The 25,355-nt window shown below is 37.5% G+C and overlaps 1 protein-coding gene and 1 long non-coding RNA gene across 4 annotated transcripts in view; one reads left to right on the top strand and one right to left on the bottom strand.

The window, feature by feature from the left end:
* The window catches only part of UFL1 (UFM1 specific ligase 1), a 33,993-nt gene extending 24,678 nt beyond the window's left edge, over positions 1-9,315 (bottom strand). Inside the window, exons 1-6 of one of the 3 annotated variants that reach the window (XM_518643.8) lie at positions 8,662-9,315; positions 7,321-7,466; positions 6,200-6,228; positions 5,210-5,307; positions 4,164-4,278; positions 1,963-2,093 (exon numbers count right to left, since the gene is read on the bottom strand). In XM_518643.8, the coding sequence (XP_518643.2) occupies positions 1,963-2,093; positions 4,164-4,278; positions 5,210-5,307; positions 6,200-6,228; positions 7,321-7,466; positions 8,662-8,738 (596 nt within the window). In that variant the 5' untranslated portion in view covers positions 8,739-9,315. Of the gene's footprint in view, positions 1-1,962; positions 2,094-4,163; positions 4,279-5,209; positions 5,308-6,199; positions 6,229-7,320; positions 7,750-7,882; positions 8,042-8,661 lie in introns of those variants that run through there. The other 2 variants (XM_063813279.1, XM_016956014.4) reach the window with 2 other exon arrangements.
* LOC104006929 (uncharacterized) overlaps positions 8,891-25,355 on the top strand; it is a 312,910-nt gene continuing 296,445 nt past the window's right edge. Inside the window, exon 1 of the long non-coding RNA XR_010158110.1 lies at positions 8,891-8,971. This is a non-coding gene — a long non-coding RNA (uncharacterized LOC104006929). The remainder of the gene's footprint in view (positions 8,972-25,355) is intronic.

Raw genomic sequence — 25,355 nt, 5'->3', positions numbered from 1 at the left:
ATAATCCAATAAATAAATTAGGGAATCATGAGTCCATAGTGATTTAAATGAATGAATAAACTGCAAGTCTGATGAAGAACAGGATAACATCCATGGTCCCAAATTGCCCTCCCGACAAATACTTATTAGTTACAAAGGAAAACAAGTAGCTTTACAAGCCTAGCTGGTATCTCTATTAGGAAAAATCTAAATTGTATGCCACCTGATATGATTCAATAACAAGAATATAGTGTTATTTCTGAGATATTCCTATCAAAAGACACATAACCTGAATATGAAAAATTATGCATAACATGCATAACACAAATAGGTATAACATGAAAAAACAGCAGACAACCAACAATGAACATTCTATAAAATAATCAGCCTGTGATCTTCAAAAGTGTCAAGGTCATGAATGTCAAGGAAAAATCAAGTAAGTATTCCAGATTGAAGGTGACTAAGGACTCTTATCAATTAAATGCAATCTGTGATCCTGAATTGGATCCTTTTTCTATAAAGGACATTATTACAATAACCAGTAGAACATAAACGGGATCTAAGGACTGGATGGTAGTAATCAATCAATGTTAATTTTCTGTTTTTGATGACTGTATTATAGTTATATAGGATGATGCCCCTTTCTATAGGAAATACAGATTAAAGTATCTGTGGTGATAGAGCATCATGTCAGCAACCTCCTCTCAAATTGTTCAGAAAAAAAAAGTTCTCTTGCACTGAGGGAGGGAGGGAGGAAATCATTTCATTAGAATACATGCTCTCCTTCTAACCTTCTCCCTTTTGTACCCCAGTGCCTTACATGCATTAGGTGCTCAACAAATGCTTGTTGATTTGTTGAATGACAAAAAGGGAAATCACTGTGGCTGCCATGTGAAATCACCTAAGATGACAGCACAGAACTGGGAAGAAAAGATGGCGTGAAACTTTAAAGGAGAGTGAAAGAAAGAGCTAGAAAAGGTAACTTAGAAGATGCAGCCAAAAGAGAGAAGAAGAAATCTAAAGTGTTATGTTTAAAAAAAGAGTATTTCAAGGAAGAAGTTGTAACTGGAGTTAAATGCTGCTGCAAAGTCAAGTCAAATAAACAGAAAGTATCCATTAGACTTACAGATAATGAGACATCAGTGCTATATATGTAGTAGAAGCTAGATAGGTGGATTAAGAAGTGACAGAAGGTAACTGAGACACTGAATGTAGATTTCAACTGTTGAGAAGGTTCACTTTAAGAGAGGGAACAAACAGCATGATAGATGATATAGAATAAAGGGGTTCAGAGAGGTTTATTTTAAAATAGGAGACTTTTGGACGTATTTAAATGCTGATAGGGCATATAGCCACTGAGATGAAGTTGATGACACAGGAGAGAGGAGAAAATTGAGAATATAGGTTTTCTGAATTCTATGCTGGAGTCTGTCACACAGACTCAAATATTTCAGAAATTCTTATTTCAGAAAAGTCAGTGACTTTGCAAGTAACATTGTTATTCATTACAATTACAGAATGCTAGAAAGTAAAAAATGTCATAAAATTCTCTAGCCCCATATGATGCCCAAAGAAGTTAGGTGACTGACTTATCTGCTCAAGGTCATGTGCCTATTATGTGATAAAGCTATGAACCAAATTCTTCTGACTTTAAATTGCATGTTCTTTCCATGATTCAAGGGTGACACTTATATACTGATCTGGGCAGCAGTATTTAAACTGCACTCTGCAGAAGTGTGTATGGGGTCACAAGGGTGGTGAAGGTAGGGAGAGGAAGGAGATGCGGACTGGAGAGAGAGGCTGCATTCTAGAACTCTGGAATCTCAATTTCTATTTTACAAAAGCTGCCCTTTTATCTGTTTAATAAACTGGGGTCCTAAATGAGACTTTATTAAAACAAAGAAAAAGATTCAGCTGCTAGGAAAAAAATGCAAACCATGATCAAAGAAATGTGCAAATATATATACTTTAAAATATACTTACCGGGTAATAGCACTGAATAGTCCACGGATACGTGCTTTATGTCGAGCTACAAAAGCTTCCGTAAAAATTACTCCTCTATTATCAAGATCAATATGTCCACTGATAATTCTACCAAGTCGCTGAGTTAGTGCCTGTGGGTAAAGATGTACATTTTTATTAATTTAAAAGAAAAGAATTACACATATGCATTTGCATAGTCATACTCAAGTCATGCTGCATGCTGAGGTATCAGTCATGTGATTGAGAAATTTCAACAAGCATAGATTACAAGATATATCAACTAAAGTGAAGATTCAGTGTCTAGCAAAGTTCACTATCTCATGGCAGAGCCAAGAAATGAGTCAAATTGCTTGCTTACATGTTAAAAGGTTGAGCTGTCATATTATCTCTTGTTAATGAGGGCTATTTCTGACATAAAAATGACTATCAGTATGATGATTATTTGATATGATGGTTTCTAGATATAGGCAGCCTCCAATATATAGAGAGCCAAGACATACAAATGGGTATTGGAGAAGACCCTTTCTGGAGCTTCTAATACTAAAAGAAGTATAAATGTTATTCCAGATTCTGCAACATAGGGAAACATAAGACCTCAAAAGCTTTCCTCTCTAATGCAAATTTATCCCCGTCCAGAAGATCTATGGCAGATAATCTGACTTCTTGGTAACCTTCTTTCAAGTTCAGCAGAGTATTTCTCCACAGCTATACTACGACTGGCATCAGGTACATCTGAAATAAGTCTGGACATATTTCACATTTTAAGATAAGTTAAATCTACTCAAGTCAGCTCAGCTCATTATTTTTATGATATAGAAAAATGTTTTTTCAAACAACTTAATGAGCTTTTAGAATACTGCTATATTCAGAATGGAACTGAAACATATTAAAAACTACGTTTCTAAAATGTATTCAGAAACAGTTTTATAAGAAATCATTTGGATTTGAGCTGGATACTTTAAAGAAGTATTTTAAAAATATATTTTTTGTCCTGTGATTAACATATGTTTGCCCATGTAAAATATAATTTCAGCTCCTGAAATACTATATAAAACAGATCTACACTATAAATGGTATTTTAAATGGAATCAGGGAAGCTCATTTTCTTAATATGAGTAAGTAAATCTGCTTGTATTATACATTAATCTCATGCAATTACGGTTTGGCCAATTTTGCAAGTTGGAGTTTCTTAAAGTGATAGATACCTAAAGAGAGATTTGGCTTCTCCCTTGTTTCAGTAAATATAAAAAGAACTAGCATTATTTAGTTTCTCCATTGTGTTAAGATATTTCACTAGATTTCAATGAAGCCTATAAAAAAGACAATATTTCCTGTTTTACAGATACATAATGTGAAGCATAAAAGAGATGAAATGATTTTCCTAATGTCAAATAAGTGGTGCAGACAGTATTCAAATCAAGGTCTTTTAAAAATCTCAAAAGCTTATGTCCTTTCCACTCTACCAAATGAATTTCTATGATTCTAAAAAAACAAACAAAAAAAACCAGAAAAAAGTAAACAAGAAAATAGCCTATGTTTTCAGGCAGCATTGTTATCACACATAAGATATTTGAGTACTGACACAAATACCTAAAGTTAAGAGAATGTCAGATTCCTTGGTTCTTCTTCCTATCATACTGACAGTTTAGAAGAGGATAAATGGTGAAGTCAAAAGATGTTGGCACTACTGACAGTTGGAACAAAAAAATTCTTTGTTGGCGGGATGTCCTGTACATTGTAGGATGTTTAGCAGCATCCTTGACCTTTACTCACAAGATGCCAGTAGTACCCCCTATAAATTATCTTCATCAATTATTTCTTAAAATTTAACTGGGCAATCAGAAATTTAATTGTCTGGTTACAGTTTCTATATAGCTGGTATCAAAAGCATTAAATAAATCCATGCATTTATTGTACATTTGCTAATTGCATCAAAGCAGCCCTAGAACTTAGTCTATAAATTAGTTTTAGGGTGTCTCTCGGTTTAGGATGATTACAATCATTTTTAAAGCGCCTCCTCAGAACCATTAATGTACTAGAAGTACCACCCAAATATATTGGTACAACATATATCAAGTCAGACACCTGCAATAAATCAAATGATGGTGAGGAAGTCTCGTTTTTTTCCCCACTTCCATTCAAAGTCTTCGTTTAAAATCCTTTGGTAAAAAGACACATTGTATTATTAGGAAAAAAAATACCTGTGTCAGAAAGTTCCCAGGAAGATCATAAGTTTTACACAGTTCTGATATGGTGACCTGACCACTTTCTTGCAATTTATCATTGACCTCTTCTGCCAACCGATCCAAATAATTCCTAATAGTGAAAACAAGAAAATAATAGAAAAAAGAATTAGGAATGTTTTTTCTGTTTCCTCATTTTATGTTTAATTTCCGTTGAAATGAAGTATGCCCCAAAAGTAATGAAATGTGTGTGTACATGAACACCACTCATCACTCATATTCTAAAAAATATTTTTTTCTCATTAGTGTAGCTAAATGTAAGATTAATCAAACAATACATTTTCTTTTTCTTTTTCTTTTTTTTTTTTTTTGCATCAAGGTCTCACTCTGTCACCCAGGCTGGAGTGCAATGGCATGATTATGGCTCACTGTGGCCTTGACCTCCTGGGATCAAGCAATCCTCCTACCTCAGCCTCCTGAGTAGCTGGGACTACAGGTGCGAGCCACCACATTTGGCTAATTTTTTAATTAGCAAACTTAATTAGTGAAATGGGTTTTGCCATGTTGCCCAGGCTGGCATGCTGGGATTTTTTTAAGTGGAAATTTGTATTTGATTTTCATTAACATTTTTGGAACAAATTTGCTTTCAGAGTTAAGATTATACGGGAAGGAATGTAAAAGTTACGTTTTACGTTTTCTTATTAAGAAAAAAATAGAAGTTTATATTATTTCTAAGTATTCCATACATTAACACTGAATTTTTTTTTTTTTTTTTTTAAATTTGAGACAGGATCTTTGCTATGTTACGTAGGCTGGTCTCAAATTCCTGGTCAAGCAATCCTCCAGCCTCAGCCTTCTGAGTAGCTGGGATTACAGGTACATGCCACCATATGTGGCTTAAACACTTACTTTTTAAGTGAAATAAACCTTATCATGAAAATCAACACTGTAAGAGTTATAAATGAAATGTCTAACTGGCCATAATTGGCCTAAATTTAAACACTATAAAAAAAAAGAAAGAAAATAAACAAAGTGCTCTTAAATTTGTACTTTATTGTACTTACTCATCTATCAGTTGTCCCAACACTAACTGAACATGCTTTTCTGATTTAATAATGTCACCAATTCTATTTTCAATATGAATCAGGTCCACATTAATTACCTGGAAAACAAATACAAAATCTATTAATGATAAGTTTGTATTGTTTCTTAAGCTTGAAATTATATACTTAGAACTATATTTTTAAAGAAATTGCCGGCCAGGCATGGTGGCTCATGCCTGGATTCCAGCACTTTGGGAGGATGAGGCGGGAGGATCCCTTCAGTTCAAGAGTTTGAGACCAGCCTGGGCAACATAGGGAGACTCCCATCTCAAAAAAAAAAAAAAAAAAAAAGAAAGAAAGAAATTGCTTATTCTTAAATTTTGAATCAATCTGAAATAATACGAAAAGCATTGGCCAAATAAAAAATTAGAGGTGTATTGCTTATTTATTTTCAGTTCTGAAGAATTAAACTGTCACTTGCTAGTAAGTTTATATAAAGCAGTAAATTACATATTCATATAACAGATAGCATTTTACAGAAAATTCGCTGGCTTCTTGTTTATAGTGTACCTTGGTAATGACATATATATTTGTATATTTTGAAAATAGCTTCTACTTTTAAAATTATTTCTCTATTACTTTCATATACTAAAAACATATAAACATGAAACTGGTGACTTTTCTCCCAAAATGACAAACTCTATACTTACATAAAATAACTATGAGTTCATTTGGTAAAAAGTTAAGAATAAGAAAGCCAACTGGGGAAGAGTTGGCCAACTCTTTAATAAGGCCAACTTATTAAATCATTTCAATATATCCGAATTTATTAAATCATTTTAATGTATTAGAACTTATTAAATCAATTCAGTGTATCAGCGAGGCTTATATAACTATTTCTTTATAAACACTACACAAAATATGATACCAGCATTAGTGAATACTTGAACAAATTCACAGTATCAAAAAATTGAGAAAGTAAAGCAAAAATTTTATAAATTTAAAACCTACCTGTTGTAGATCAACAATGTTTACTCGACCTTTGAAGAAAAGACATTCATTTATTTTAAATGATCTATGCGTACATACCAACCCAAAGCTATAAATTCTAACATTTAAGTTTTGGTCAAAGTCCTGCATAGAACAGAGAGCCAGAATAATCAATGTCTTCAAATACACACCATTAGCTGATGGCTAAGTCTTCATGGCTGAAGCCATAAGCAATAACTTACTTTCAATTTTTTTTTTTTTTTAAATAACATCAGGCCAATTATGAGCACCAACTGGCACACAAATTGGCTCTATCTATGAAGGGTATTCATTTCCCTTCACAATTCAGAATTTATCTACTGTGATCAAAGAGATATTGACAACTAAATTAAGATGAACTTTTTTTCAATTATTTGATACTAAAAGGTAGGCTTCTACATATCAGCATAAGAAAATCTGTTAAGTAATTCAAATTATAGCTCATATTTTAAAGGTACTATGAAGGAAAATAGATAAATAAAAAAAGACAAAGACCAATGTTACACTCTGATAATATGAAGAGAGGCTTTCATAATTGCTTCTATTTTAATCAAATAGTATTCAAATATGCTTGGTAGTCTGTTCAAATTTTAAGAAGACAAAGGAAACCAACTTTGTGCGTGTTTTTAACAGCATTTCATACAATATGATTGGTGTAGCACCACACTGGATTGAGTTACCTAATTTGTAAGTACAAGTAAGCCTTAAAAAGAAATACAGCCTTGATTTTCAAAAATCTATAATCCTGTAAGATACTGTCCCAATTCACAATTACCACCTAATAAAAGGCAGCTGAATACCCTTCCCTGAGTCATGCAATAAATTAACGAATTGTAAAAAGAAACAATTAATTCACGTATAGTACACATAACTCAAAATGATAAAATATTTTAAGTGACAACATTTGAGTTCATTTAAATTATATGACCACGTTTGCATGAACCCAGTAAAAATATTAAGCCTGATTATCAAATTAACAATTGAAAACGATATCTTACAATCTATAATTTAGTATGCAATTACATGTTTACGGGTTTTGTTTGTTTGTTTGTTTTGCCCCTTCCAAAAATCCAAGAAAAAAAAAACACTAGAGAATTACCTACCACCTCGGACATGTAGCTCATCTCTCATTTCTTTACTAATTTGGGCTGGAGTAATATATTCCTTTCCATCGAGTGTATGAACTACTTCTAGCTGTTTCTGAGCAATCAATTTATTAACAATCTCAATGCAGTTCCGCTCGGACAACCTGAGGGAAAGAAAAAAAGTTGTTTCAAAAGTCCACTTGAGACATTGGTGCTCAATAAAATTAATACAATGTATGAAAACAGGCTTTTAAAAAGTTTGTTTAGTCACTAACTTCTACATCACAATATCTGTATTTTTCACTAACTGATTCAATAAGTTAAAAAAAAACCTTTCAGAGTAAGTAGGTTTACATATGCTTAAATCATTTATTTAATTGGTACACATCATCCCATCACAAATTTCAAGTCTGTTGTCTCTTACAGGCCTGCTTCCAGTCTTCAGATCTGAAGGGAAAATTGAAGACATTTATTTAGGTAGGAAAAAAGAAAAAACAAAACAAAACAAAACAAAAAATGCCCTAATTTCCAGTTTAATCAGAATTTTCTTTTAAAGTAAGTGCATAATTGCCTCACTTACACACATGGTCTGCAAGCAGGCAGGGGATGTGGCCTAGTGAAACCATAACTGCTACCCATGTTAGTTACCCATGCAGTTACGAGTTTGCTATTAGTGGTAGAAAATACAGCATAAGGGGATCGCTGTCTTCCGGCTCAAAAGGAATAAAACATCGCAGGTAGGAAGTAGTCAAAGAATAGAAAGGCTTCTATTAGCGTTATTTTAAAAAAGCAGAGTTAGGCTCCTCTGGACACATCCTCCAAAGGTTAGTGGGCTTGTAGAAAATGTCAGTGCCCTGAATAACAGATGGGGTCAGGGGTCTAGCCCTAGGTCTGTTACGAGAGATAAAAGGGCAAGAAGTTTTAAGGATCAACATACTATTTGCCAAGTACTGTACTGGGGGCGGGGGTTAGCCTCTCCTTTCGAGCTCATTCTAGATCAGGAAGTGTATAATAGCCAAGATGTCACAGTGATTTGGTGGTTGGTGGGTGAGGGAGGGTCAAAGAAATGCTCAATAAAGGCAGCTCGAAATCACCGGCCCCGTCCATGGTGGGGCGGAGCGCGCCAGCATTTCGCTGCAGCTGGGCTGGGGGGCTCCAGGGCGTCCTAGGCTGAGGACTTTCCCGCCGAGCCTTGGACTTAGAACTGCGATCCAGGCTCGGGGCAGAGGGAGGAGGAGAGAATGGTGACAAGCAGCGAGAAGACCCGGGATGCAGGGCCGCGGGTCTAAAGTCCCAGATACAGGCGTGTCCGCCCACGGCCTAATTTGGGCTCCACAAAGGAGAGGGAGGGTCGGGCACCTCTGCGTGGCCTCGGCGAACTGCGCCCGCTGGAAGTCGGCCGCCAACCGCCTAATCTCTTCCCAGGCGTCCGCCATCACGGCCTGACTCGCAGTAGAAGCGGAGGAACTGCAGACACGTCAGCCGACAGACGGTGGGAGAAGAGAGGCGGAACGGGCCGCGCAGAGGGACAAGAGGCTCCGCCCCCGACGCAGACACACCAAACGCTTGCGCCCGAGGCGCGGGGGGCGGGCGGAAGTTCCGTGGTTGTACGGCGGCGCTGGGGTTTCCTCCCGGCGAGACTGGCGGGGCTGCGGCGGCTAGGAGAGTGGTGCGTAGGTGTTTCTGGGGAGGTCGTGGGCAGGATGCAGGGCTCAGTAAAGTTTAGTGTCAGAACTTTGTTTGCGCTACCCCTAATATTTCCGTAGAGTAATAGTTGTATTAACTACTTTTCTTTTTTCTTCTGTCCTCCATTTGTTTTGGGGGAGGGTGCGGAGGAATAAGCCTGTGTCTAAGATTGGCGCCTCTCTTCTCTAGCTGTTAACTCTGAGCATTCCCTTTTGTATAGGGTATCGTGTTAATTTTTACATGCACCCAGAGCAGTCTGCCTTTTGGGAGATACATGGGAGACCCTACCGAAAGTAATTACTTTTTTTTTGCAGAGTGAATAAATTTGCGTGTCATAAAGGCTGTATAATTGCTTTCGTGTCTAGAGTTCTAGAGTCTTTCGTATTTCTCTTATTGTAATGATTAGCTTCATCAAATAGTGAGGAATATAAACATAAGGTGCATGGCTATCAAGGAAACAGGGAAAGCAAAGAGAACATGTATCCTGCTTCCCTGTTGAGTAGATATTTACTCAGGTGTACCTTTCTCTTTCTTTTTTATATCTTTTTTATATCTTATTTATGAATGGAAAATAAATCATGGGACCCCCAAGTCACTAAGCTAAAGGGAAAAGTCAAACTGGGAACTGCTTAGGGAATCCTGCCTCCCATTCTATTCAAAGTCACCCCTCTGCTCACTGAGATAAATGCATGTCTGATTGCCTCATTTGGAGAGGCTCATAAGAGAATGCAACTGTCTCTTATCTACCTATGACTTGGAACTTCCTCCCCACTTGGAGTTGCCCCGCTTTTCCAGATCAGACCAATGTTTATCTTACATATATTGATTGCTGCCCCATGTCTCCCTAAAATGTGTAAAACCAAGCTGTGCCGCAGCCACCTTGGGCGCATGTTGTCAGGATCTGTGCCATGTCATGGATGCAAGTTCTTAACTTTGGCTAAATAAACTTTCTGAGTTGATTGTGACCTGTCTCAGATATTTGGAGTTCATGTATCTCACTCTTTACTATTTAAAAAATATTATTCCAGTTAGAAAGAATGAATAATATCAAGTATTTGATAGCACAACAGGGTGACTGTAGTTGTCAGAGGCGTTTGAACTAGAGCAACTCCATCTTGAATAGGGGCTGGGTAAAATAAGGCTGAAACCTACTGGGCTGCATTCCCAGGAGGTTAGTCACAGAGTGAGATAGAAGGTCCGCAGGCAGGAAAAACAAGTCATAAAGACCTTGCCGATAAAACAGGTTGCAGTAGTGAAGCCAACCAAAACCCACCAAAAACCAAGATGATGAATAGAGTGACCTCTGGTCGTCTTCACTGCTCATTATATGCTAATTGTAATTCATTATCATGTTAAAAGACATCCCCACCAGTGCCATGACAGTGTACAGATGCCATGGCAACGTCTGGAAGTTACCTTATATGGGTCTAAAAAGGGGAGGAACTCTCAGCCCTGGGAATTGCCTACACCTTTCCTTGGAAAACTTGTGAATAATCCACCCCTTGTTTAGCTGTAATCAAGAAATAACTATAGGTATCCTTAGACCAGCAGCTCAAGCCGTTGCTCTGCCTATGGAATAGCCATTCTTTTATTCCTTTGCTTTCTTTATAAACTTGCTTCACTTTATGGATTTGCTTTCAATTCTTTCTTGTATGAAATCCAAAAACCTTCTCTTGGGGTCTGGATTGAGACACCTTTCCGGAAGTACAGTCAATAATAATTCAATTGTACATTTTAAAAAACAAAGTACAAGTGGATTGTTTGTAACACAAAGGAAATGCTTGAGGTAATGGATACCACATTTACCCTGATGTGATAATTACATGCTGTATGCCTGCATCAAAATATTTCATGTACTCCATAAATATATACACCTACTATGTACCTACAAAAATTAAAAACTGAAAAATAAAAATATTCCTTTTAATCATATATTGATAGAGTTGGTAAAGGGGAGCTATTTCAATTTCTTTTCCATCTAAGCACATTACTGTGGGCAACTCAAATCCAATGCCATAAACGTATTTGTCTATTAAATTCCCCAGCTTTATTTAAAAGACAGGAACTCAGTCATAAAACCTTCCACTAAGTACTGCTAGAAAATGACAATGGCTACCTGATTATGGACCAAGAGGGAAAACACCAGAAGTCAAAAAGGTAGTTGGAAGGTGGTAGGTAGTGTGGTTCCAGAGAGCATCAAGCTTCAAAACAAGCAGAAACATTCATTCCTAAAACACATATTTATTAATTCTCTATCAGATGCCATGGAGCACAGTGGTGGATAAGGAAGACATGGTCTGGCCGTAACAATTTTGAAATCTAATGAAGCAGATTAAAAAGATAAGTACTTACAATAAAAGTGTGAAAATTCTAACAATAGGGGAAGTTTAGGGCAGTATGTGATCACTTGGCAGCCAAACTTCTCGCTTCCCATGTAAAACTCTCACAGTCAGACTGGAGCTGCACATCTCTGCCGCTGCACAACACATGGAGAACAGTCTGCTGTATCCTAGCCTTGCCAAGCCCTTTCAGGACCCCATGTCTTTACTGGAATGCCTGTCCACTTCCCCACGCCCCCGACCCTCATCCCTGCATATTATTTTGTAACATATTTCTTCATGGTATTCCAGCTTTAAAGTCTTCAATGAAACCTTTTAAACTCCTACAGAGTTATTCTATATGTTGTGTTTCCACATTTCTTTATTTAAATGCCTCTAATAGCAAGAAAAGTTATATTGTAGTTTATTAACTTATTTACTGCATCTCTCAATATCCTGAGCTCCTAAAGGAACTCCTGAAAGTTCCTCAGCACTTAGCATGACAGCTAGTACATAGTACTTGCTGTATTCTATAAATGTCCTTTATGTGAGTAAGTCAGTGTAAATGTTTTGGTGCAGCATTATACTTTGGTAAAATAGTACTATGTTAATGTTACTAACATTTACATTTATTCCTAAGAAAGGAAACCATAAGAATAATTCATGGTTATATTTTCTAGAGACTAGGCTTGTTTCGTCCAGTATGGTACTCAATAGCCATATAAAGCTATTTACATTTAAATTAATTAAGATTAAATAAAATTGATAATGTGGTCCTTCAGTTGCACTAGCCACATTTCAGATTCTCAGTAGTCACATGTGCCTCATGGCTATCATATGGGATAGTTTAGAAAAACATCTTCGTCTTCACAGAAAGTTTTATTGTACAGCTCTGGTCTAGACCTTTGATGGGATGCACATTTGTTCAGACTCTGAGATCATATAACTTAAATATCTCCACCTAGCAACCATATACTCTAACTACATTTTCAGTTATTTTGAATGGGTAATAAGCATTTGAATGGAGGATATTTCAGTGTTGGCTGATATCTGATATTAAGTAGAGCTTTAATCAATACAGTGCATGCCTAGAACAATGGTAAGAATCCCAAGTGGCTATTTAATAACAGATGAGAGATTCTTTTGAAGAGCAAGCTTTGTGTAGACTTGGGAAATAGAATTTCCATTCTCTACAAAATATTGTAATAGTTGTGTTTGTGTCTACAAACTTAAGTTGAATTTTGATAGGTAGATGATGGGGGAGGATTGATGGTGTCTTCAGCTGCACTCTGTACATGATTTGTGACACTATCCTTAGACTCACTTTAAAATATGAAGGGCAATAAAATATTGCCACATTTATAATTTGAATTGATGGCTACCCTGATAGCATATCAAGTGTGATCTGGTAAAGTTCCTCCATGATAAATTTAAAAAAAATAAAATTTGAAGCATTTTTTCCTTGTCTGTCAAGAAAATACCACTGTAAACTTTGAAATACTTTTCCTGGTTCAACTAGGAAAATAAAACTAAGTAACTACAATTGGGTATTGTCAAGCAAATCAGTAGTCACTGTTTGTCACATAGGGAAATTACCAAGACATAGTGTTAATTGTGTCACTGACATTATCCTATTGTAATAAAGGATTTAAAAATTATTTTAATCCCATAATCAAAAATGGTAGTGAACATCCAAACATAGCAAATATTAGTGCCTTAGGAAAATGCTATGATTCATGAGTAGAAGGAGAGGAAAAAGACCACTGAAAAAGAGGAAAGTAATTAGAGCAGCAAAAAATTATAGACAAAGGATAGTTAACAATAACTCTACAGAGTTAAGGACAAGGAAAATAATGCAGAACCACTGGCTATTACAGCAAAAAGGCTATGCCTTTTACTTTATTTATTTATTTTTAAAAATAGAGATGAGATCTTGCTCTGTTGCCCAGGCTGGTTTCAAACTCCTGGCCTCAAGTGATTCTCCCACCTTGGCCTCCTTAAGTTCTGAGATTATAGGTGTGAGCCATCGTGCCCAGCCAGGCTGTGACTTTTAACAGGGGATTGTTTCTTTTTTTCCTGCCATGGTTGCAATAGAAGTCAGATTGTAAGAGCATAAAGAAGCCATATTAGTGTGGAGACAAAAGTGACTCCACCTTAAATGCTAATCTGCTATAATGATTTTTGAGTATCCTCAGTCCCATGAATGCCTCCTGATTCCTACTTTATTTACTGTCCCTAGAGAAAGAACATGTCAACCTTGATGTTATCCCACAGTTTACAGACTATGATGAATATATAGCATTGTTGCCTCTTCTGGAGGATTGCCTTTAATTATCTTGCATAGAGAGCACTTATACCCTTTCACTGTAGTATATAAGCTCTGGGTTGGGAGGTAACAGGTTTAGAGATCTACCTGTCTTGCTGCTGCCCAAGACCACACTTCCGTCTGTAAGTTACCTCCATTACTGACAAACTGGATTTTTCTACCTCATTCTTTGATTTCTCAGCTCCTCTGGCATTTGGGGGGAACTTTGCATATATGGTGGCCGTTTCACAGAACAGTCAGCATTCTCCAGAGTAACAGAGAGATTATAGTAATTGGCCCATGTGATTATGGAGGCTGAGAAGTCCCATGATCTGCAAGCTGGAGAACCATAGAAGTTGGTGGTGTAGTTCAGTCTGAGTTTGAAGGTCTGTGAACCAGGAGTGCTGATGTCCGAGAGGAGGAGAAGATGGCTGTTCCAGCTCAAGCAGAAAGCTAATTCACTGTTCTCTGCCTCTTTGTTTCATTCAAGCCCTCAAGGGATGGTATAATGCCTACCCAAATGGGTGAGAGCATCTTTTTTACTCAGTCTACCAATTCAGATACAAGTCTCTTCTGTAAACACCTTCACAGACATACCCAGAAATAATGTTTTACCAGATATTTGGGCATCCTTTAGCCCAGTCAAACTGACACATAAAATTAACAGTCACAGAAGGACTACCTCGTTAGCAGCTAAGAACAATGGGACTTAGAACAAAGACCTCATCAGGTATTAAATTGGAAGAAGATACATTAATGAAAAGAAATGTTATGGTACTGTTGAAGATGGAGGCAGCAAGACCCTCCGAGGCTATAGAAAAAATAGCATAATAAATCCAGAAAGGCTCTTCAAGATATCTATGTTAGTGTTCTACCTAACACAGCAATAATTTCTTTGCAAAGCCCCTGGCAGATTATTTAGTTTTGCTTGGATCCTTAAGGTGATGAAGTGTTCCCTTTTTAGCAAGGTAAATGAATCTGTTTTTGGACAGATGTAACTCTTAGAAATTTCTTCCTTGTACTGCTAAAGCGAGGTCTGTTTCCCTGTAGCTTCCATATGGTTTCCTTAAGTGATAAACAGACTGACTGTAATATATCTTTCCTATGACAGCCCTCCAAATATCTGAAGTATGTCCCTCCTACCTGTTTTCTTTTTTTAAGTTAAGCATCCCAGATACTTCAATTTATATCTCCTCACAAGATTGCCAGACCTCTTAATATTTTGGCTGCCCAATCAGAATAAAGTTGTTGAACTCTAGTTTGCCAGTGTCAATTTTAAAAAGTAATGTCCAGAAGGAATTTTGTATTTTGCATGTAGTCTGACTGGAACAGATAAGAGACAGTGAAATTAATTTTGTTAGATATTTTACACTTGTTAATTGGACTCTTGGCCTAAACTGAACTGTAATGAATGTACCTGTCTGGTATTTATCTAAATTGCCATCAAACCAGGTTTAGTCTATTCTGTAGCTGAAAAAATTAATTTTATTTGATAAATTTTACCTTGTTCGTTTTGATCCATTCATTCATTTATTCATTCATTGTTTCAACAAATACTTTTTGAGGTCAGCATTGTGGCAGTCTTCGTTATGCCCTGAGATTACCAGAAAGTACAGGTTATTCCACTTAGTTGAACAACTTGAGATCATTTTAAAACGTAAATCTAATATTCAACATTGTTATTTTTACATCACCTGTCATCTATAAATTTCATAAACATGATTATATCTTTATTCAGTTAATAACAAGATTAAAAAATCAAGGACATATTATTGTGATAAGCTGGTGATTTTGAATCATCAGGATTCTAGATTTAAAAGTTTTTGGAGACAGAACATTTAACGGTGTGATTTATTTATTTTATAGAAGAGAGTTAATATATAACTTAGAGTTTGATTGTCTTAAATACCGTATTTCTCTTTTTGTCCCAGGGGAAGATCACAGAATGCTGCCTTGCTTGTGGAATTATAGAATTCAAATCTATCAGTTTTATAGGGAGTAATTTTTCAAGACTTACTCTTAAGGAATTCATACTGATTCCTAATAATCATCATTTTCTTAACCTAAATCCTACAAAGCCATTCATTTAATCATTTGTTTTAGAATGTTTCCTGCTTTCCTGTATGTTTCTTTTTCTTCTTACTTTAAAGCAAGGTTTAAACATCCCTTTTGATATTTTTAGGTTTTGTCGGGGTGTAGGGAGCAAGGTTATTCTCACTGTGACCTTTGCCCTGCAGCAGTAAAGCAATAACTAGCATCATTTCTGCTTTGTATTGTTTTATCATTTCTACATCATGTTTGTAGGCTGACGAATGAAGTCAAATGCTTATAAATGCTTTGTAAACTATAAAATTCTCCATTTATATATATTTCTGCCCCACTTATTTCTCATTAATGTTACTTGTGATTATATTGTCAGAATTCCTTAGAGCCACATTTTTGTGAATATTGTGCTGCAAATATATTTATTTGTTTGTAAGCACTAAGTATTCTTTTGTTCCCAAGAAAACAAATTCTATATGAGTCTTTTCTGGTTCTGTTTTTCTTTTGTTTCAATCTCTTCACAATATTGTATTTAGAGCCAGATTTATCAGCCCCAGGCATCTCTTGCTTTCCTGTGTCTACTTCTTCACAGTATAACTCTCAGGCAAAATGACAAAAAGGCAAATTCACAAAGGAACCAGTAAGTGTTCTTGTCAGTGCTTGGGTTCCATTCTCAAATAAGCTGAAAATTCTTCTATTTCATCAACAGAATGTGATTTAAAGGGATATATTGCCAGCTTGTATCATTGCTAAACAGTGGTGTGTCACTGTAGAGCAAATAGTCACAAGAATACATTCTCAGGAAATATACAGTTATATCTATGCTTTCTGCCAAGCAAGGAGAAACGCAGACTGGCTCAAATGTCCAGAAACGACTTGCATCCTTCTTTATTTCTTACACCTTTTCTTTTCTTCATCTCCTATTTCTTCTTTCCCCATGTCCTCCTCCTGCTTTCACAATTTCCTTCTCCTCCTTATTCTCCTTCTCTTTCACCTCCCCGTCTTCTTCCTTACGCATTAATTATGCCAGTAAGATGATATCTTGTAAAGAAATGGAATACTTTTAGCAGATGCCACACTATAGCCACAGCAGTGACATCTGGAATTTGTCAAGAGCCACAGTTGGCATCCCTAAAATTCACCTGCCTGGATTCTGTTCTGAGAAGATTGTGTCTGCAAGAAAGTCTGGCCAAGTTCCTAAAAGAGGCAAAATCAAGGATAGATGGCATCTATCCTAGTTCATGTGAAGGTTAAAAGCGTCTTCAGGTACTTAGATACATAGATATACAGGCTCTGTTATTACAAACTTTCAAGGCAATTCTTATGCTCTTATGTATTTATTTGCTTTTTGAATCATAAAACTTATGCTTATATTTTAAGCAGATGGACTTTGTTTATGAAGAAGCGATTATTGCTGATATTATTACACATCAGAGTAGTTATATTTCTATGTAATTTTTTGCATGGAGTAGGCATTTGTGGTCTTGCTCTACATCTGTTTGATCATAGCAATTCCAATTGATTTCACAGGGTCAGCAAATACACAGCACGTAAGCTAACACTCTTCCTTCTTGTACCCACAGTAGACCACTAATCAATTATGGCGTTTGTCTTGCTAAGCCAGGAAACAGCTTCAGAATCCTTCTCAAACAATGTTTCAGATAGCTGCTATTAATATGTCAGAGTTGGCACTTGATGAGAAATACAGTTGCCATTCCAGATTAAGGCCAACACCCCCCACTGCCCCAAAAAACAGCCTCATAAAAAGACCTCTGAGCAGTGGCATCAGAAATCTAAGGGTCACTGATGGAGTATGACAGGAATCTAAGACAGAGAGAGATCCTAATTTCCCAGGAGCCCATAATGCAGAGTGGATAATTCTGGTTTGGACTTAAGGTAGATGCAGGATGGAAGTGAAAAAGAAAACATTGGGACTGGGTCCTTAGATCTATAAATTGTTTATTTGGGTAGCCATTACTCAGATTTCTCTCATTCTATAGAGTGGTTTTTTAAAGTTTCACAGTGGTACCTAATTGTGACAATACGGGTCTTTCCTATGATTAGTGACCCAATAGAATAGTGAAAAGGAAAGTATTTGTTTTTGTACAACATAGAGGCATGAGTGCTTTCTTTTAACCCATTGATTCCCACACTTTGATCTTGAGAAACTTACGGTCTTAAACCTTCTGAAGACCTCCCAAAGGGCTTTTGTTTATATGGCTATATCTTTCAAGATTTATCATATTTAAATTAAAATGGAAAAATGTTAAAATAGTTATTGAAAATGAAAATAGTAAATGCCTGCTTACTTAAATAATATTTAATCTCACAGATCCCCTGAAAGATTTTGGAGAATTTCCTGATTGGCACTTTGAAAACTGCTGCTGTAACCAATTCTGTGATGACTGCTGACTTGATGTAAGGTGAATGCAGAAAGTCTCTTGCTAGGACTCTCCCTGGCATTGCCTCATTCACAAAAATTTCAGACACTATATATATCAATTCAGATAATTCATTCAGTTAAATGTTTATTAAATATATTTTCAGATTGTTTATTGATATATAACTAATTATTCTATCAAGGACACATAAAATAATTAGGTATAGAAAAATATAAGAAAGAAAAGGAAATCAAGATTAGGAAAAAATAACAATGCAGATATTCAGACCATATAGTCCTATAAAGTTGTCTCATTATTTTGCTAATGTGTTTACTGAGCACCTGTTCTAGACATAGGAAATGCATGGATGACTACAATTGCCCCAGTTGTTATCTCATTGAGGTTACATTATACTGTACTTGTAAAATATGCACCCCCACTCATGGCTTTAGGCAAAACAAATGAACAAAAACAAAAACCAACCAAACAAATATATCAGTTAAAAGATCATTGACCAAAATGTTAAATGGAGTACTCTGAGGAAGCAAAGAGTTTTGGAGATATGCAAAATAATTTTCTTATATACATTTCCTAGTTGACTTTATAAAGCTGTTTCTTATAGTCTTCATTAATGAAAGTTAAAGAGGCATGAGAACAAAGTGCTGCTGAGAATATTATATCAATTAATTTTTGTGAAAACAAAAGTATAATCCATTTGTTGCCAATATTATCAGACTGTGATTCTAAAGTGAAACTACCTTTCTTTTTTACGTCCATGTTTTCATAGTATAAGCCCCTCCTGGTCCATTAAAAATGTGTACTGCCAACCTAAAGTTAGTATCAGGGCTTCACCTTATACCAAGAGAGCTGAGAAATGTTGGGGAGCACAGATCATTTGATGAGTAGTAAATACCTGATATAGCTGGTAGTTTGAAGTAGTAGCTCCTTAGATGATTTTTTTTTCCAGCAGGGGGAAGAATGTTATGTGTTATAGATGGAATTCTGTCCTTCCAAATGTATATGCTGAAGTCCTAACTCCCTGTACCTTAAAATGTGACTGTATTTGTAGATAGCGTTTTTAAACAGTAGGTTAAAATGAAGTCATTAGGGTACTCTAATCCAATATGCCTGTTGTCCTTATAAAAAGGTGTGCTTAAGACACAGACATCTACAGAAGGAAGACCATGTGAAAATACAGGGAGAAGAAAGCTATCTGTAAGCCAAGAAGTGAGTAAGGCCTCAGAAGAAAGCAAAGCCTGCCAACACCTGGATCTTGGATTCTGGCCTCCAGAATCATAAGAAAATACGTTTCTGTTGTTTAAGCTACTTGGTCTGTGGTACTTGGTTACAGTAGCCCTAGCAAACTCATATGATTCTTTGATGAGGGGAAAGAACTGTTGAAAGGTGAGCAATCAAAGATACAAGGAAAAGGAAAAGGGAGGTGGAGGAGTGGTGGGGATCAGAGTGAGAAAATATCAGAGGGGGCAGAAAAGTATGGGGCAAAGTCATAGATAGGTGGTGTGTGTATTAGTCGATTCTTGCATTGATATAAAGAACTGCTTGAGACTGAGTAATTTATAAAGAAAAGAGATTTAATTGGTCAGAGTTTTGCAGGCTGTACAGAAAGCATGGCTTGAGAGGCCTCAGGAAACTTACAAGCATGGCAGAGGTGAAGAGGAAGGAGGCACGTCTCACATGGCTGAAGCAGGGGGAAGAAAGAGGGAAAGGGGAGGTGCTACGGACTTTTAAACAACCAGGTCTTTTGAGAACTTACTACCACAAGAGTATAAAGGGGGAAATCTTCCTCCATGATCCAGTCACCTCCCACCAGGCCCCACCTCCAACACTGGGGATTACAATTCAACATGAGATTTGGGTGGGGACAAAAATCCAAACCATATTATTCCACCCCAGCCCCTCCCAAATCCCTTGTCCTTCTCACGTTGCAAAATACAATCCTCCCTTCTCAACAGTCCCCTAAGTCTTAATTCATTTCAGCATTAACTCAAAAGTCCACAATCCAAAGTCTCATCTGAGACAAGGCATTCCCTTCTGTCTATGATCCTGTAAAATTGAAAGCAAGTTAGTTACTTCCAGGATACAATGGGAGTACAGACATTGGGTATATACACCCACTCCAAGAGGGAGAAATCAGCCAAAACGAAGGCACTACAGGCCCCATGCAAGTCCAATACCCAGAAGGGCAGTCATTAAATCTTAAAGCTCCGAAATAATCTCCTTTGGCTCCATATCTCACATCCAGGCCACACTGATACAAGGGGTGGACTCCCAAGGCCTTGGACATCTCCACCTCTGTGGCTTTGCTGGGTACAGTCCCCTCAGCTGCTTTTACAGGATGGTGTTGAGTGCCTGTAGCTTTTCCAGGCACATAGTACAAGCTGTTGGTGGATATACCATTCTGGGGTCTGGAGGACAGTGGCCCTCTTCTCAGCTCCACTAGGCAGTGCCCAGTGGAGACTTTTGTGTGGGGCCTCCAACTCTACATTTCTCTCTGCACTGCTGTAGTAGAGATTCTCCATGAGGGTTCCATCCAGGCAGCAGACTTCTGCCTGGATATTGAGGTGTTTTCATATATTCTCTGAAATCTGGGCAGAGGCTCCAAAGCCTTAACTCTTACCCTCTGTGCACCCACAGGCTTAGCACCACATGGAAGCCACCAAGGCTTACAGCTTGCACCCTCTGAAGCAGCAGCCTGATCCATATCTGGGGCCCTTTTAGCCATGACTGGAGCTGGAGTGGCTGGGACACAGGGAGAAGTCTCCCAAGGTTGCTCAGGGCAGCAAGGCCATGGCCTGGTCTACAAAACCATTCTTTGTTCCTAGGCCTCTGGGCATGTGATGGGAGGGGCTGCCATTAAGCTCTCTGAAATGCCTTCCAGGCATTTTCCCCATTGTCTTGGCTACTAACATTAGGCTCCTCTTTACTTTTGCAAATTTCTGCAGCCAGCTTGAATTACTCCCCTGAAAATGGGTTTTTGTTTTCTACCACTTGGTCACATTACAAATTTTCAAAACGTTTATGCTCTATTTCCCTTTTAAATATATGTTCCAATTTCAGACCATCTCTTTGCTCATGAATATAAGCATATGCAGTTAGAAGCAGCCAGGATACTTCTTGAACACTTTACTGCTTAGAAATTTCTTCCACCACATACCCTAAATCATCTCTCTCAAGTTCAAAGTTCCACAGATCCCTACAGCAGGGGCACAATGCCACCAGTCTTTGCCACAGCATAGCAAAAGTAACCTTTACTCCAGTTCCCGATAAATTTCTTATCTCCATCTGACACTACCTCAGCCTGGACTTCATTGTTAACGACAATTTAACAAGTCTCTAGGAAGTTCGAAACTTTCCCTCATCTTCTTGTCTTCTTCTGAGCCCTTCAGATTGTTCCAACATCTGCCCATTCCCCAGTTCCAAAATCGCTTCCACATTTTCAGGTATCTTTGTAGCAATGCCCCACTTCTCTGGTACCAATATTCAGTATTAGTCCATTCTTGCTATAAAGAACTACCTGAGACTGACTAATTTATAAAGAAAAGAGATTTAATTGGCTCAGAGTTCTGCAGGCTGTACTGGAAGCATGGCTTGGGAGGCCTCAGGAAATTCACAAGCATGGCAGAAGGTGAAGAGGAAGGAGGCACGTCTCACATGGCTGAAGCAGGGGGAAGAGAGAGGGAAGTGTGAGGTGCTACAGACTTTTAAACAACCAGATCTTGTGAGAACTCACTCACTATCATGAGAATAGCAAGGGGAAAATCTAGCCCCATGATCAAATCACCTCCCACCAGGCCCCGCCTCCAACACTGGAGATTGCAATTCCACATGAGATTTGGGTGGGGATATGCATCCAAACCATATCAATGTGGTGGGCCAAACAGTAGCACCAGGCTGAGCATGGTGGCTCATGCCTGTAATCACAGTACTTTCGGTGGCCAAGGTGAGTGGATTGCTTGAACTCAGGAGTTTGAGACTAGCCTCAGCAACATGGTGAATCCTGTCTCTACAAAAAGTACAAATATTAGTGAAGTGTGGTGTTGTATGCCTGTAGCCCCAGCTACTTGGGAGGCTGAGGTGGGAGGATGGCTTGAGCCCAGGTGGCGGAGGTTGCAGTGAGCCAAGATTGTCCCATGCACTCCAGCCTGGATGACGGAGCCAGATCCTGTCTCAAAAAGAAAAAAAGCACCAAAAGACCTCCATGTCAAATTCCCAAAACTTGTGATTTTTACCTTATATTATAAAGGATGGGATAAAGTCAAGGCTCTGAGAGGAAATGTTTATCCTGGATTATCTGAGTCAGTCCTAAATACAATCACATGTATCCTTATAAGAAAGGAGAGACAGTTGTGAGACAGACACACAGAGGACACATACACAGAAGAGGAGAAGGTGATATGATGTTGCCTCAAGCCAGAGAACACTGGGCACCCCCAGAAGCGGAAAGAGGCAAGGAAAGAAGAAATTTCTGTTGTTTTAAGCCACCAAGTTTGTGGTCATTTGTTACAGCAGCCACAGAGAACTAATATAGATGGATTGAGCTTGGATATCAGAAAATAAATTTGTTCCTTTCAGACATGGGGTAGAAAAGTAAGGATGTTCATACACTGATTATCTTGGTGGAGGTGGTGGTGGTGATATTGTAGGTAAAGTAATTACAGACTATTCATTTTGTATGTAATAATGCATCAAGAACTTTTCTGATTTTTTATTTGTTAGAAAACTCAGAGTTTAGACCAAATCCCAAATATAATAGAAAACTTTGAGTTTTTAAAAAAACTTTTGACCATTTATACCAACCAACTGTAAAGCTTCTTCTTTTATATCTTTCAGCATTTAGTTATAAATAATGAATCAGGAAACAAAGGGCCAATAATGACATAATGAACTCCTTAAGGTATGCATAATGTTTCATAAGTTAAGTTAGAAATTTCCAATTGCTTTTTCTGAAATGGAAACAACTGTATAACAAGATTGCTTCTTTGAAATACTGTAAAAGTATAATGTTCTAGATTGTTATATACTGCAACATATTAAAGCCTAATGGATTTTCCTCATGAAAATCTGTAATACTGCTATGATTGAATACTTCTTCAGAACTTGGTAAACGTTGCTTTTTTAAAATCTTGTATTTGTCATAGTACTTATTCTGGCAGGTGGGGGGACATTTGGGTGATACTTGTTAACAGAAGGATGAATTAGTTTTGCAGCATGAATTGGCATTCCATAAAATTCATTCACAAAATAATTGCTTACTGGGGATTTTCATCATTATAACTGATAAAGAGGAGGCACATCTGTGCTCTTTTGCAATATGAGACAATCATTTTTCAAACAAATCATACATGCAACAATAGATAGGAATATGGCAGGAAAAAGATTCAGTGGTTCTATCTGAGCCCGTGATTCCAATACCAGAGGCAGAATTGAGATTCAAGTCTATAACTGTACCAGGAAAAGTCATAATAAGGGTATAGGGGGTTGATACATTTAACTTCTGTCTATGACAGCTTTCTTTGGATAATTTGGTAGAAAAAACAACATGAAATAAAAACATCTTTAGAAGTCTTAGATGTATTACTAATTATTTATGGGATTGGTTTCAGAAATTTGATACCTTAACATCTTAAAGAAAAAGGAAGGCCAGGTACATTGGCTCAGACCTGTAATCCTAGCACTTTGAGAGAACAAGGAGTGAAGATTGCTTAAGGCCAGGAGTTCAAGACAAGCCTGGGCAAAATTGTGAGACCCCCCCAACTCTACAAAAAACAAAACAAAACAAAACAAAAAACAAAAAACCTAGCTGGATATGGATATGGTAGCACGTGCCTGTAGTCATAGCTACAGGAGGCTAAGGTGGGAGGATTGCTTGAGCCCAAGGGTTCAAGGCTACAGTGAGCCATGATCAGCCCATTGCACTCCAGCCTGGGTGACAGAGTGAGATCTTTTCTTTAAAGAGAGAGAGAGAGACAGAGAGAGAGAAATACTCTCAACAGGCAGCATGAAATCATGTTCTAAATCCACACTTCTTTTTTTTCCTGAAGATATTTGTTCAATAACATACGAGCCAAATAATGGAAACTGACATCGTGTGTGTGTGTGTGTGGGGGGGGGGGGGGGGGGGAGGAGCTAGGTATGCAGGAGAACCAACCACCAGGGGAATCTCCTAGTACTTCCTGAATCCCAAAGGTTCTTTGCCTCTTATATCTGACATCCTTCACTTCCTTTCCCTTCTCTTTGCAACCACCAGCAACTTGACTTACGTGTTACCTGGGTTTAGGTACAATGTATTAGTTTTGTTTGTTTGTTTGTTTTGTTTTGTTTTGAGATGGAGTTCTCTGTTGTTGCCCAGGCTGGGGTGCAATGGCGAGATCTCGGCTCACTGCAACCTCCACCTCCCAGATTCAAGCGATTCTCCTGCCTTGGCCTCCTGAGTAGCTGGGATTACAGGCATGTACCACCACGCCTGGCTAATTTTGTATTTTTAGTAGAGACAGGGTTTCTCCATGTTGATCAGGCTGGTCTCGAACTCCCGACCTCAGGTGAGCTGCCCGCCTTGGCCTCCCAAAGTGCTGGGATTACAGGTATGAGCCATCGTGCCCAGCCAATGTCATTAATTTTTATACCGACAGATATACATAGCACAGTGCCTTGAGGTGAAATATTAAATTGCCACTTTATACATGGATTATTACAATTGCTATTTAACTGTTTTGAGGATTCCAGTTTACATTTTATATTTATATTAAAACCATAATTATATTGAATGTAATTCAAGTGATGCCATTTGTGCTTTTAAAATCATTTAAAATGTTTTGTGTGTTCTAAAATGTTAATGACTCTTTAGTGGTCAAATAAATGAAGTTTAGACTCCTAAAAATCTCCTGAAATAGCGCAACCCAATCTATCCCCAAATTAGTGTCCCAATTGCAGCCTAATCTCCTCAGCACCCTTCATGAAGGCTGGCATTCAGCCACATGTCACATTGTTGCCCTTCTGGAAATGTGCCACATTCTTTCAGGGCACGGAATATTTGCAAAGAATGTTTTACCTTTCTGAAATACCCTTTCCTTCTTCTTCAGTCCTGGCAAAGTTAGTTTCTTCCTCTTATTTTTTCATTAGGCTTTATCTACTCTCCTCTTAAACAATGTAAGGATCTTAGAAAACTTTACCCTTTCTACTTAAATAATTTTTAAACTTTATTCCATTATTTTTTACTCCCCAAATTCATTATAAATTTATCCAAAGTTTAACATCTATTTTCCTCTATGTTTTATCTTTCATCTACTATTTCTTTCTTTC

The sequence above is a fragment of the Pan troglodytes genome, chromosome 5 (genome assembly GCF_028858775.2).
Source record: "Pan troglodytes isolate AG18354 chromosome 5, NHGRI_mPanTro3-v2.0_pri, whole genome shotgun sequence".
Lineage (NCBI taxonomy): Eukaryota > Metazoa > Chordata > Mammalia > Primates > Hominidae > Pan > Pan troglodytes.
Note: the sequence above shows the minus strand (reverse complement) of the source record. Positions and strands in the feature narration are given on the sequence as shown.